This window comes from Nomascus leucogenys, chromosome 17 (genome assembly GCF_006542625.1).
Source record: "Nomascus leucogenys isolate Asia chromosome 17, Asia_NLE_v1, whole genome shotgun sequence".
NCBI classification, from domain to species: domain Eukaryota; kingdom Metazoa; phylum Chordata; class Mammalia; order Primates; family Hylobatidae; genus Nomascus; species Nomascus leucogenys.
Genome location: NC_044397.1, coordinates 45,917,870 through 45,930,953, shown reverse-complemented (window position 1 = coordinate 45,930,953; position 13,084 = coordinate 45,917,870). Strand labels below are relative to the sequence as shown.

The 13,084-nt window shown below is 41.9% G+C and overlaps 1 protein-coding gene across 1 annotated transcript in view; it reads left to right on the top strand.

The window, feature by feature from the left end:
* Positions 1 to 13,084, top strand: part of LOC100607540 (S-adenosyl-L-methionine-dependent tRNA 4-demethylwyosine synthase TYW1) — a 275,604-nt gene that overhangs the window by 229,238 nt on the left and 33,282 nt on the right. Inside the window, exon 15 of the mRNA XM_030795676.1 lies at positions 2,040 to 2,207. Within this exon, the coding sequence (XP_030651536.1) occupies positions 2,040 to 2,207 (168 nt within the window). The remainder of the gene's footprint in view (positions 1 to 2,039; positions 2,208 to 13,084) is intronic.

Below are 13,084 nucleotides of genomic sequence, written 5' to 3'. Positions count from 1 at the left end.
TAGACTGCCATCCTGCAAACACGAGGATTTCTGTTAGTCATTGGTTTCTTTAACTCTGTAGGGCACAGTTTCAGCTCCAACTCGTTTAATGAATTCTCTAAATCACTGGGCAAACTGGGAAGATTCTCTTGTTTATTGTAATTAAGCTGGGCGGCTGTGGTTTATATTCCACAAAGGCCATCACAGTTTAGTGCACCAGTAATCTTTTTGAACAGCTGTCTTGAGTCGAGTGTTTGGCAAAGCTCATGTGAGTCTTCTTCCAAGTCCCAGCTCTTGTCATCAGGGTCAGGGTCACCCTGCTCATTTGTTGGTTTTTAGAAATTAAGTGTCGGCCGGGCATGTTGGCTCACACCTGTAATCCCAGCACGTGAGAGGCCGAGATGGGCAGATCATTTGAGGTCAGGAGTTCAAGACCAGCCTGGCCAACATGGCGAAACTCCATCTCTACCAAAAATACAAAAATTAGCTGAGCGTGGTGGCACGTGCCTGTATTCCCAGCTACTTGGGAGGCTAAGGCAGGAGAATTGCTTCAACCCAGGAGGCGGAGGCTGCAGTGAGCCGAGATCACGCCACTGCACTCCAGCCTGGGCAGCAAGAATGAGACTCTGTCTCAAAAAAAAAAAAAAAAAAAAAAAAAAATTCGGTGTCATTCTGCATTCTCCAATTTGTCTGTGGTGTGTGTGTGTCCTGTCTCTATATGTATTTGTGTGTGTTTGTGTGTGTGTGTGTGTGTGTGTGTGTGAGTGAATGTGTATGAGGGGTGCACATGCCTTTCTCCCCACTCCCCCCCAGTTATTCCCCACTTAGTGGAATCATTTCTGGGATTTTCTCAACAAGTTGTTGAGAAAAGTTTGATTTGTGGGTATTTGAAGAGCCCACAGAGTTAAGATTTATTTCAAGAAATAAGATAAATCTTTTATTATTAGAAAATTAATCATTTTACCATTATGTAATTTACCAAATAGAGAACTTAGTTATGAAATTCTGGGGTCTTGTATGCCTGGGCTATTAGGTAGAGTCCAAAAGAGTTAGATAATTTATCCTTCTGCAGTTGTACTTAAGAATTTCTATGTTGGTGAAATACATGTGTATATGTAGTTGTGTGTAAAGATATATAGGTACATGCACAAATGTATTTCCCTTTTGGCATGATTGTTTATGTAACCACATTCAAAGTGCATTACAAAATGAACTCCTTAAAGAATAATTTTAGGCCAGGTGTAGTGGCTCACACCTGTGATCCCAGCACTTTGGGAGGTCGGGGCAGGTAGATTGCTTGAGGCCAGGAATTCAAGACCAGCCTGGTCAACATGGCGAAACCCCATCTCTACTAAAAATACAAAAATTAGCCAGGAGTGGTGGCAGGCGCCTGTAATCCCAGCTACTCGGAAGGCTGAGGCACGAGACTCTCTTGAACCAGGAAGTGGAGGTTGTGGTGAGCTGCGATTGCACCACTGCACTCCAGCCTGGGCAACAGAGCAAGACTCTGTCTCAAAAATAATAATAATAATAATTTTAAAGGGATCCTTATCCATCACTTTAAGGAAAAAGTTCGCCAGTTTCAATCTCAATTATATTAGAAAATGGAAGCTCAGCTTATTTTCCCAGTGAATCAATTACTTGGTCAGTGAATTTTTATGAGTGTCCACTATGCCCCCATTATTGTCCTAAGGGGTGATAACCCCTTCAGAATTCCTCAGTTATAGTGCACAGATGAATCTGAATCAAAAGACATGCTATTGATTCAAATACATTATTGTGACCAGACAGCATAGATTGTGACAACGGTAGAAAGCGCAGGTACTTAAGCCCCAGCAATGTCATAGAGTAGCAAGAGCATCAGCCTGCTGTCTTTGTCAGTAGCTACTTGTATGGTCTCCTAGGCAGATTTTATCATCTGTATATTCACTTCCTTCACTGTAAAATAGGGGCTGGATTGCATTGGATGACCTTAAGAAGGCTTTCCGGCTCTGAAGGTCTTCTTCTATGACATGCAGATAGGTCTGTAGTCATCTCTGATAGTTATACTGTTTCCACAGGGTGTTACCTACTGCGGAGAAAGTTCAGCAAGCAGTCTTACCATGGCCCACGTGCCCTGGCATGAGGAAGTGGTACAGTTTGTCCGCGAGTTGGTGGATCTGATCCCCAACTATGAAATTGCATGTGAACACGAACACTCTAATTGCCTCCTGATAGCACACAGAAAGGTAAGAATAACTCAAACATGAATTCTTCTGTTCCCGACCCTGCTGTTGTTTCCTTCTCTTCTCTCTTTATTTTCCTCTTACATTGTTATAGGGATTATCTGCTTGTTTGCTACCTTTCCCAAAACAAAAATAAGAAAGCACTAAATTCTGTCTGCTGGGCTCATAAACTCTTTTCCATGTGAAATTGCTTCTTCTTTAGCCCTCCTGTGGACATCTTGAAGTACTTTCTGGTTTGCAATTTTTAGAAGGTGCGTGCTAACAAAACAAAAGCAAAATGCCCTTGTAATAACCTCTAGTCCTTTCCTAGAATGACAGGGAAAAGCTAAAATAGTAAATAGTCCCCATATGAGTTTCCAGCTGTCAGAAGCAATATTGAGGTATCTATCAAATTTTAGATTGCTTGAATCTTGGCATCTGGAGAATTTTGTTTGGGATTTTAGTTTATAATGCTATTTCCATTTTTCCCCTTTAGTCCTTTTATTAGATAGAACAAGTACATGAATATAGTATCTTTCTTAAGTAGATAACTCCTAGCAAAGGAAAAATCAAGTTCTTGATAGAGGTGGGCCACTAAAATAATTTGTTAATTTTCTGGAGAAGTTCTGGAAAATGTCTTAGTCTTTATTTCTTTAAATACTTATTCTTTCTCGTTATATGTTCTCCTCCAGGACTCCAATTAAACATATGTTAGACATCATTATATTTATTTTTTTATATCTCTTGCCTTCTCATTTGTATTTTTTGTGCTTTTGTCTCTCCATCTCTCCATATTTCATTTTGGGTAATTTCTATTGATTCATCTTCCAGTTCACTAAGTCTTGCTTCAGCTGTGTCTCCTGTTCTATTAAATTCAACCATTAATTTCTTAATTTTGTATTTTATGGTTTTTTTTAGTTGTATAATTTCTGCTTGGTTTATTTCAAAAATGCTATTTTATATAATTTCTATTTCCCTGCTGAAGTTTTCAAGCTTGGGTTTTATCTTCTTGAGTACTGAAAGTGAGTTGTTTTATGGTTTGTATCTGATAATTCCAATGACCAAAGTTCCTGTGGGCGTGTGTCTGTTGTCTTTCATTTCTGCAGGTTCTCATTCATGTTGCCTTGTCTTCTCCAGTGCCTTGTTACGTGTGATTGCATTCTGTACGTTGCATTTAGAAGATTATTTCTAGAAGTCAAGTCAAGCCTAGGATCAGAAGATCTCTTCTGAGGTGTTTTAGATACGTGATTTAACCCTCTCACTTTTTCCATATGGAAACTGAGGTCTGAACGGTGAAGAGACTGGCTTAAATGGCTGTGTCAAACTGGAATCACAGCCTTCTCTCCCTCTAGACCATTGATCTTTTTTATACTACAAGGCATCTTTCAACACGATTGGCAGTATTCAAAGGAACACTTAAAACAGGACAATTTAATTTTAGTCTAATCCTTTACTTCAGTCTGTAAGATTTCTTCTCTTTTCCCATGAGGATAGAGGAAATAGATAGCAAACCATCTCATTCAAGCCAATTCAGTTCTTCAAGTGTTTATTGAATGCCTGCTGAGTTCTGGACACCAGGCTGTGCAGCAAGGGACACAGTGCTCAGACATGAAGAATGGAAAGCCACAGGGTTAATTGAAAAGTAGACTTGGCACAAATCTTACACCACCACTTGTTAACTAGGTGACTTTGTGTAAGTTCTTTCATCTTTCTGCAGTGTAATGAATGAGAAGAGATTATGCGAGGAGTCAGATTGATTAGAGGGCTTTAATCTTGGCCCCTGTCTCTTTAGCTTTTCATCTGGAAAATGGGTGTATTGCTAGCCAAGGCCATTGTTATGAAACACTTAACACAGCACCTGGCTCATAGCATGATTCGGTTATTGCTGCTTCAGTTTTATTTTTATAAAACCGCCTAATTTGGTGAATGCTTAATATGTGACAGATACTGTCAAGTGTATTTTTAAATCCTCACAGCATCCCTGCAAGGTAGGTACTATCGAGACCTCTGTCTTCTTTTTTTTTAAGATGGAGTCTTGCTCTGTTGCACAGGCTGGAGTGCAGTGACGCAACCTCGGCTCACTGCAACCTCTGCCTCCTCGCTTCAAGCGATTCTTCTGCCTTAGCTTCCCGAGTAGCTGGGACTACAGGCATGAGCCACAACACCCAGCTAATTTTTGTATTTTTAGTAGAGAGGGGTTTCACCATGTTAGCCAGGCTGGTTTCGACCTCCTGACCTCAAGTGATACGCCTGTCTCAGTCTCCCAAAGTGCTGGGATTACAGGCATGGGCCACCATGCCTAGCCTGACCTCTGTCTTATGGATAAGAAATTGACACATCAAGGGGTTCAGTAACTTGCCCAAGGTGAAACAGCCAGTAAGGAGTAGAAATGGGATTTAAGCCCTAGCCTCTGACTCCGGAGCCTGTATTCCCTTCTTTCCTTCCTTCTTTCTTTTTCTTTTGTTTTAAATTTGGAAATTATTTCAAATTTACAAAAAAGTGCAATGATAAAAATAGAGCAAAGGACACAGATTTGCAAAATCACCTGTTACCATTTTTCTGCCATTTGCTTGTTCTCTTGCTCTCTCTTTTGCTCTCATTCTCTCTCCCTCCCTTCCCCACCCCCGCCCGCCGCCCTCCAGCATACACGTGCACACATCGTCTTTTCTGAACCATTTGAGGAAATGTTGCCTTGGTCATGGTCCTTTGCCCTAAATGTTTCAGTGTGAATTTCTTAAGACCAGGAATATTTTCTCTTACAACCACAATACAGTTATCAACTTCAAAATTGTAAACTGATACATGACTTTAATCTACCATCCATGTTCAAATTTTGTCAGATGAGCTTGTAATGTCCTTTATAGCATTTCCCCCTCCAGTTCAGGATCTAGTCTGTAGGAGTCAGCCAACTTTGTTTATAAAGAAAATATGGGATGGGTGCGGTGGCTCATGCCTGTAATCCCAGCACTTTGGGGGGAAGGCTGAGGTGGGCAGGCCACTTGAGGCCAGGAGTTCGAGACCAACCTGGCCAACATAGTGAAACTCCATCTCTAATAAAAATACTAAAATTAGCTGGGTGTGGTGACGGGGGCCTGTAATCTCAGGTACTCAGGAAGCTGAGGCAGGAGAATCTCTTGAACCCGGGAGGTGGAGGTTGCAGTGAATCTAGCCTGGGCGACAGGGTGAGACTCCTTCTCAAAAAAAAAAAAGAAGATATAAAGTAAATATTTTAATTTTTATATAAAGTAAATATTTGAGGTTTGCAAGGCACATACAGCCTCTGTCAGATATTCTTCTTTGCTTGTTTACTCATTTTACAACCTTTTAAAAATGCAAAGACTGTCCTTAAAACAGGTTTGTGAGCTAAATGTGGCCAGATTGGGCCTACCAGCCACAGTTACCCAACCCCTAATCTAGGCAGATACTACATTTTCTTCTCAAGTCTCTGTAGTCACCTTCAATTTGGAACATTTCCACAGTCTTCCTTTGTCTTTTATGATGTTGCTATTTTAAAAGAATACAGTTTCCCCCCTTCCCTTTCTTTTAATAGAAATGTTTCTTGGTGAGGTGCAGTGGCTTACACCTGTAATCCTAGAACTTTGGGAGACCGAGGCAGGTGGATCCCTTGACCCCAGGAGTTCAAGATCACTCTGGGCAACATAGTGAGACTCCATCACTATTTAAAAATAGAAAAATTTCCTAGGTGTGATGGCACGAACCTGTAGTCCCAACTACTTAGGGGCCTAAGGTGGAAGGATCATCTGAGCCCAGGAGGTCAAGACTGCAGTGAGCCGTGATTATGCCATTGCACTTTATTCTGGGCAACAGAGTGAGACCATCTCAAAAAAAAAAAAAAAAAAATGTTTTTTGTTTTATATTTGCCTGATTTTTCCTTGTGGCTAGATTGAGGTTGTACATCCTCAGATGGAATAGTATGTTGGCAATGTGTCCTTTTCAGAGTGTCACACTTGGTACCTGGTGTCCACATCTCCCTCATTAGTGGTGATGATTTTGTTCAGCCAACTACTTTTACCCAGTTCTTCTGTTTCTCTCCTTTGCACCTAATAAGCTATCTATGAAAAGGTACCTTAGGACAATGCAGTATCTCGCTTCTTACCAAAATTTCCCATTGATTTAGCACTTATTTATGGTTCCTGCCTGATAAAATGTTTTATTGATTGTAAAATAGTGATTTTTGTAAGTGTACCACTCCTTCCACATTACCTTCAGCATTCTATTGTAAACGATCCCTCTCTTTCCTCCCATTTATATATTTATTTATCAATATGGACTCAGGAATTCTATTTTTTTTTTTTTTGAGACGGAGTCTTGCTCTGTCCCCCAGGCTGGAGTGCAGTGGCGCGATCTCAGCTCACTGCAAGCTCCGCTTCCCGGGGTTCACGCCATTCTCCTGCCTCAGCCTCCCGAGTAGCTGGGACTACAGGCACCCGCCAACACGCCCGGCTAATTTTTTGTATTTTTAGTAGAGACGGGGTTTCACCCTGTTAGCCAGGATGGTCTCGATCTCCTGACCTCGTGATCCGCCCGCCTCGGCCTCCCAAAGTGCTGGGATTACAGGCTTGAGCCACCGCGCCCGACCAGGAATTCTATTTTTTGTCCCAGTGGGTCATTATTCATTACTGTACTGATTTTAAACCACTCTTCTAGACTCCCTGTTCCTCTCTCTCTGTCTCTCCGTTCTCTCTAATTAAATCCCTCATATCCTTATTCAAAATTGATACTAATAGTATTGCTTTCAAGGCCATTATCAAGATTAAAAGTAACATATTTAAAGTACCTAGAAGGATTCCAGCCTGGGCGACAGAGCAAGAACCCATCAAGAAAGAAAGAGAGAAAGAGAAGAAGAGAAGAGAGGGAAGGAGGATGGAAGGAAAGAAGGAAGGAAAAAGAAGAAAGAAAGAACTTAGAAGGGAACCTGAACTGAAGTAGGCAGTTAATAAATAGTTGTTACTGCTGCTTTTATTGGTCTTCCCCTACCCACGAGGAGCTCACAGTTTAGTGGGGAAAACGACTGAAAATCAGTGTGATCAGTGCAAAACCAGACATGGCACCAAGTGTGCACCAGGACAGAGGAGAGAATCTGAGATAGACGTCATTATTCTCTATAATGTTTGTTGAATACCCATATGTGTCAGGTACATGGGTATTCTGAGAATACAGAGGGCTGGGTACTCTGAGAAGACAAAGATGAGTAAACAGTGGTCCCTGTATTTGTCCGTTTTCATGCTGCTGATAAAGCCATACCCGAGACTAGGTAATTTATTAAAGGAAAAGAGGTTTAATGGACTCACAGTTCCACATGGCTGGGGAGGCCTCACAATCATGGTGGAAGGCACGTCTTACATGGTGGCAGACAAGAGAGAAAAGAGGACCAAGCAAAAGAGGAAGCTCCTTATAAAACCATCGGATTTCATGAGACTTATTCACTACCACAAGAACAGTATGGGGGAAACCACCCCATGATTCAGGTCCTTCCCACAATACGTGGGAATTACGGGAACTACCATTCAAGGTGAGATTTGGGTGGGGACACAGTCAAACCATATCAGTTCCTGCCTTCATGAATGGGCTAACAGAAAAAGACAAATATCTCAACAAAAAAAGTGCTGAGAAGTGTAATCAGAGCTATGATGGAAGAATGGAATGGAACTCAATGGGTGCATTCTGAGGACTACTTGGTCCCGTCAGGAGAGGCTTCACAGAGGAGGCGCCATTTAACTGGATCTTAAATGATGGCTGAAGTAGGAAAAACATTTAAGCAGAAACAGTACAAGCAGAGGTCCAAGGAGAAGCACGGAGACATGGCACGTTGAGAACCACAAGTAGTTTGGGATGGCTGAAGGTCAAGAGAAGGGTTGCAGGGGAAGGAGATTATTAGGCAGGGTTAAGATCACAGATAGCATTGAATGGCATCCTAAATGTCATTTTCCCTATTTCCCTAAAGGGCATGGGGAGGCACTGAAGAGCTTTAGGTATGAGAGTGCCACAATGAAGATTTGTGTTTCAGAAGAAATTGTCTGGAAGCATTACAGGGGATGGATTGAAAAGCTTCATGACAGAGAAACCAGTTAAAACACTGTTGCGATAGCCAGCTGTGGTGTCATGTGCCTGTAGTCTCGGCTACTCGGGAGGCTGAGGCAGGAGACTCACCTGAGTCCAGGAATTCTAGCTCAGCCTGGACAACAGAGTGAGACCCTCCTCCATTTCTAAAACAACAACAACAACAAACCTGTTATAACCCTCAGGTCCAGCAACTGTTTCTCCCTCAGGTCTAGCAATCTGAGGGTGAAATGGGGGTCTGAGACAAAGGCTGTGATGAATGAGAATGGTGAGTGGTAGACCTGGCAAAGTATTAAATGAGGACCATTAACGAGTGTGCAGGTTCAGGCATGACTCCCTGGCCTCTAACCTGGGAAATGGGTGATTGTGATGGTGTCGTCCATGGAGATGATGTTACTTGCATATTTATTTTTTGTGTAGGTAGAGAGTGAATGGGTTGACTCAGCGACGTCAGGAAGAAATTCCAGCAAAGATATAGATATCAAATTATGGAGTCCAGATTATGAGAAGTTGTCCTTAGAATGCCCAGAGTGAGTTAGATGGTCAAGCATCCAAAATGCTTTGAAATTAATTACTTAAACACCAGATACACCCTAACGTGGAGGTTTCCAACTTGCACATTCACAGTGCTCTACTGCCTCAATAGCTTTTTCACAAGACCTGTAGGTCAAAAGAAATACCTAGCAATTCTATTTGTTATGACATCATCGAAAGAAGTGTGACACAGCCTAACGTTGAAACTGGGAACTATCTCAAGCTAGTAGTTGATGGAATGCCCAACAGATGTCCAGTGTCACTGCGTTCCTCTTTAAAATTCAAGATACCCTGCAGTGTCCCAGTGAGTACTCTGCTCCCACTGCTTGGGAACCATGGCCATGAGGAAATAATACAGAAACCCATCCAAAAAGTAAAACAAGGCTCATTTACATTCCTTCCAATTATGTGTTTTCTGGCACTTCTTTTCCTTTTTGTTGTTGATCTCGGAGTATGCAGATCTTGTCATTTTCCAGTCATGGCCTCTCTATTCTTATACTAGTGTCTAATGAAAGAAATGAAAATATGGTACCACTTCTTAGGAAGTAGTCACTTCTCAGGCCTGGTCCACTGGCCCTTTAAGCTCCTGAGCTGGGTCAGGTGACCTGAAACCAGAGAGGTCTGAATCATCAAATACCTGTTTATCATTCTCAGCTTTCTCAGGAGATTGCTCAATTTATTTTTTTATTTTGGAGACAGGGTCTCATCTCACTCTGTCACCCAGGCTGGAGTGCAGTGGCGTGAACATGGCTCATTGCAACCTCAACCTCCCAGGCTCAAGCAGTCCTCCTGCTTAAGCCTCTTGAGTAGCTGGGACTATAGGCATGAGCCACCATGCCCAGCGAATTTTTAAATTTGTTATTGAGATGGGGTCCCACTGTGTTGGCCAGGCTGCTGTCAAACTTCTGGGCTCAAGCAGCCCTCCCACCTCGGCCTCCCAAAGTGCTGGGATTACAGACATGAGCCACCGTGCCCAGCCTCAATTTCTACTAATAATCCCGGGACTTCTGAAAGAGAGTGCAAGCTGCTGCAGTCATGTTGAATGAAGGACTACTTTCCTATTGTTATACCAAGACAGCCACAAAAGAAAACTGAATACCAAGTCTTTACTTTAAAACAATTATAGATTCACAGGAAGCTGCAAAATGGTACAGAAAGGTCTCAGGTACCCTTCATACACTTTTCCCCAGTGATAACGTCTTATGTGATCATAGTACTTTATCAAAATCAGGAAATAGACATTGGTACAACCCATAGACCTTATTCAGATTTCACCAATTTTAAATGCACTCACATGTGTGTGTTTAATTCTGTGCTGTTTTGTGTGTAGATTTATGTAGCCATCACCACGACCCAGATAGAAAACTGTTCTATCACCACAAAGATCTTTCTCATGCTATTCCTTTGTAGTCCGGTACCAACTATGCCTAGCCTCTGGCGACTACTAATCTCCTCCACCTTTGTAATTTTCTCATTGGAAGAAGGATATATAAATAGAAGTTTACTCTATCTGACAATAATAGAGCCACTTCGGCTTTCTTTTGATCAGTGTTTGCATGGTATGTGTTTTTCTGTCCTTTGCCTTTCAACCTGCCTGTATCATTATATTCGAAGTGAGTTTCTTATAGGCAACATACAGTGGTCATACTTTTTTAGTCTACTCTGCCAATCTATTTTAGAATTCCATTTTTATTTCTCTGCACTGTTGTTGAGTGCGTCTCTTCATGTAGACTTTTTAGTGGTTGATTTACATATTACATTATGCATATATAATATATCACAGTCTACTGGTGTCAACATGTTAGCAGTTTGAGTGAAATGTGGAAACTTTACCTCTCTTAAATCTCTTTTCCCTCTCTTACTTAGAATGTCTTCGATGTTTCCTGCACCCACAGTGAAAATCACATGGCATCATATTACAATTTTTGCTTCAACTATCAAAGGTAACTTAGACAACTCAAGAGAAGAAGAGTTTATTGTATTTACTCATATTCTTACTCCTTCTGTTGTTCTTTCTTCCAGATGGTCCAAGTTTCCTTTGGAATCTTCCCCATCTGTTTGAAGAATTTCCTTTAGCAATTCTCTTAGAGCCAGTGTGATAGCAACCAGTCCTCTTAGTTTTCCTTCATCTGCCACTGTCTTGGTTTCTTCTCCGTTCCTGAAGGATATTTTTGGTAGGTAAAGTATTCTGGATTGACAGCTCTTTTCTTTCTTTCTGGCTTCTCTGGTATCTGATGAAAAATCCTTTGTCATTTGATTGTTTTTCTCCTTTAGGTAAGATGTTTCTCTCTCCCTGCTGTCAAGATTTTTAAAAATATTCAGGTCTTGAGTTTTCAGAAGTTTGACTACAGGTTGCCTTGGCCTAGATTTCTTTGGGTCTGTCGTTTTGGAGGCATGTTCAGCTTCCTGAATCTGCAGGTATATGCCCTTTACAAATTGGGGAAATTTCTAGTTGTTCTCCAGATACTTTTTTCAGCCTCATCTTATTTCTCTTCTCTTTTTAGATCTCTGATGACACAAATGTTAGATTTTTTTTTTGTTATGGTCCCACAGGTATCTGAGGCTTTGTTTGTTTCTCTTTTAGTCTCTGTTTTTTAGACTCTTGTTCTGACTTTAGATTGATTCATTCTGTCTTTTTACTCTTCCATTCTGTTGAACCATTTATTATTTTAGTTATTGTATTTTTCAGTTCTAAAATTTCCATTTGATTATTTTCCTATTTCTATTTAACTATTTCTCCTTCCTTCCTTCCTTCCTCCCTCTCTCCCTTTTTTCTTTTCTTCTTCTTCTTCTTCTCCTTCTCCTTCTCCTTCTCCTCCTCCTCCTCCTCCTCCTCCTCCTCCTCCTTTCTTTCTTTCTTTCTTTCTTCTTCTTTTCTTTTTTTTTTTTTCTTTTTTTTTTTTTTTTTTTTTTTTTCCGAGAGGCAGAATCTCACTGTCATCCAGGCTGGAATCCAATGGCACAATCTCGGCTCACTGCAACCTCCACCTCCGAGTTCAAGTGATTCTCCTGCCTCAGCCTCCTGAGTAGCTGGGATTACAGGCGTGTACCACCACACCCAGCTAATTTTTTCATTTTTATTGGAGATGGGGTTTCACCGATTTGGCCAGGCTGGTCTTGAACTCCCGGCTTCCAGTGATCCACCCACCTCCACCTCCCTGGGATTATAGGCATGAGCCACCACGCCCAGCCAACTTTCTATTTATTGTGTCCGTTTTTAATTGCCCATTGAAGCACATTTGTGATGGCTACTTTAAAATCTTCATCAGATAATTCCAACACACATACCACGTTGGCATCTTTTGATTGTCTTTTCTTGTTCAAGTTGAGATTTTCCTGTTTCTTGGTGTGATAAGTGATTTTCAGTTGTTTCCCAGATATTTTGGGTGTTAATGTTAGGAGACTCTGGATCTTATTTATTAATAAATCTTCTGTCTTAGCCGGCCTCCTTTGACACTGCACTGTGGGGCTGGCATGAGAGGGTGTTACCTCCTTACTTCCAGGGAGAGGTAAAAGTCCAGTTCTCCTCTCAGCTTCTATTGACCTACTGTAGGAAGGGTGCCTTGTTACTGCCAAGTAGGGGCAGAAGTTCTGGCTCCTGTCAGCCTCCTGTGATACCATTCTGATGAGGAAGGGAGAGCCATCTTGTGACTGTTCTCCCCTTAGACTCCACTGACATTATAGGATGGAGGCAAGGGGGCCTTATTGCTGCTGGGTGGTGGTCAAAGTCCTGGTTCTCCACTAAGCTTCTTCTGACACCACTCAAGTGTATGGGGGAGAGGTGCCTTGTTACTGCTAGGTGGAGTGAAAGTCCAGGCTCCCTGTGTAGTCTGTATGACATTACAGCTGGAGGGGAGGAGGAGGGCAGGATTCCCCACTCACCTTGTCTGATGCCTCCCTGGTAGTAGGAGTCGAGAGGGGTGCCTCATTATAACCAGGTGAAGGTGGGAGTCTAGGTTCCCCACTCAGCGTTTGCTGACCGGATGGGAATGAGGCCCGTTTTTCTCATGGCCTAGGGTGGTTATTGTCTAAAAGTTTTCTGTCTTGCTAGACTGCCCTGTTCCTGCTGTCCTAAGAGAGCAGCCTTTACTTGAGACTCTTTGCTTTTTTTAATCCAATAATTGTCCACAGCCATTGGTGTTTCTGGCTTGCAGCCCAGTCCGGGATATCTGAGCCAAAAATAAAACTCAAGAAACTCACCACTATGTTGTTCCTAAAGTCCCCTAGCCAATGTGCCTTCTTATCTCTACCTTTGAGAATCTTTTTGCTTGCCTTGTATGTAATAT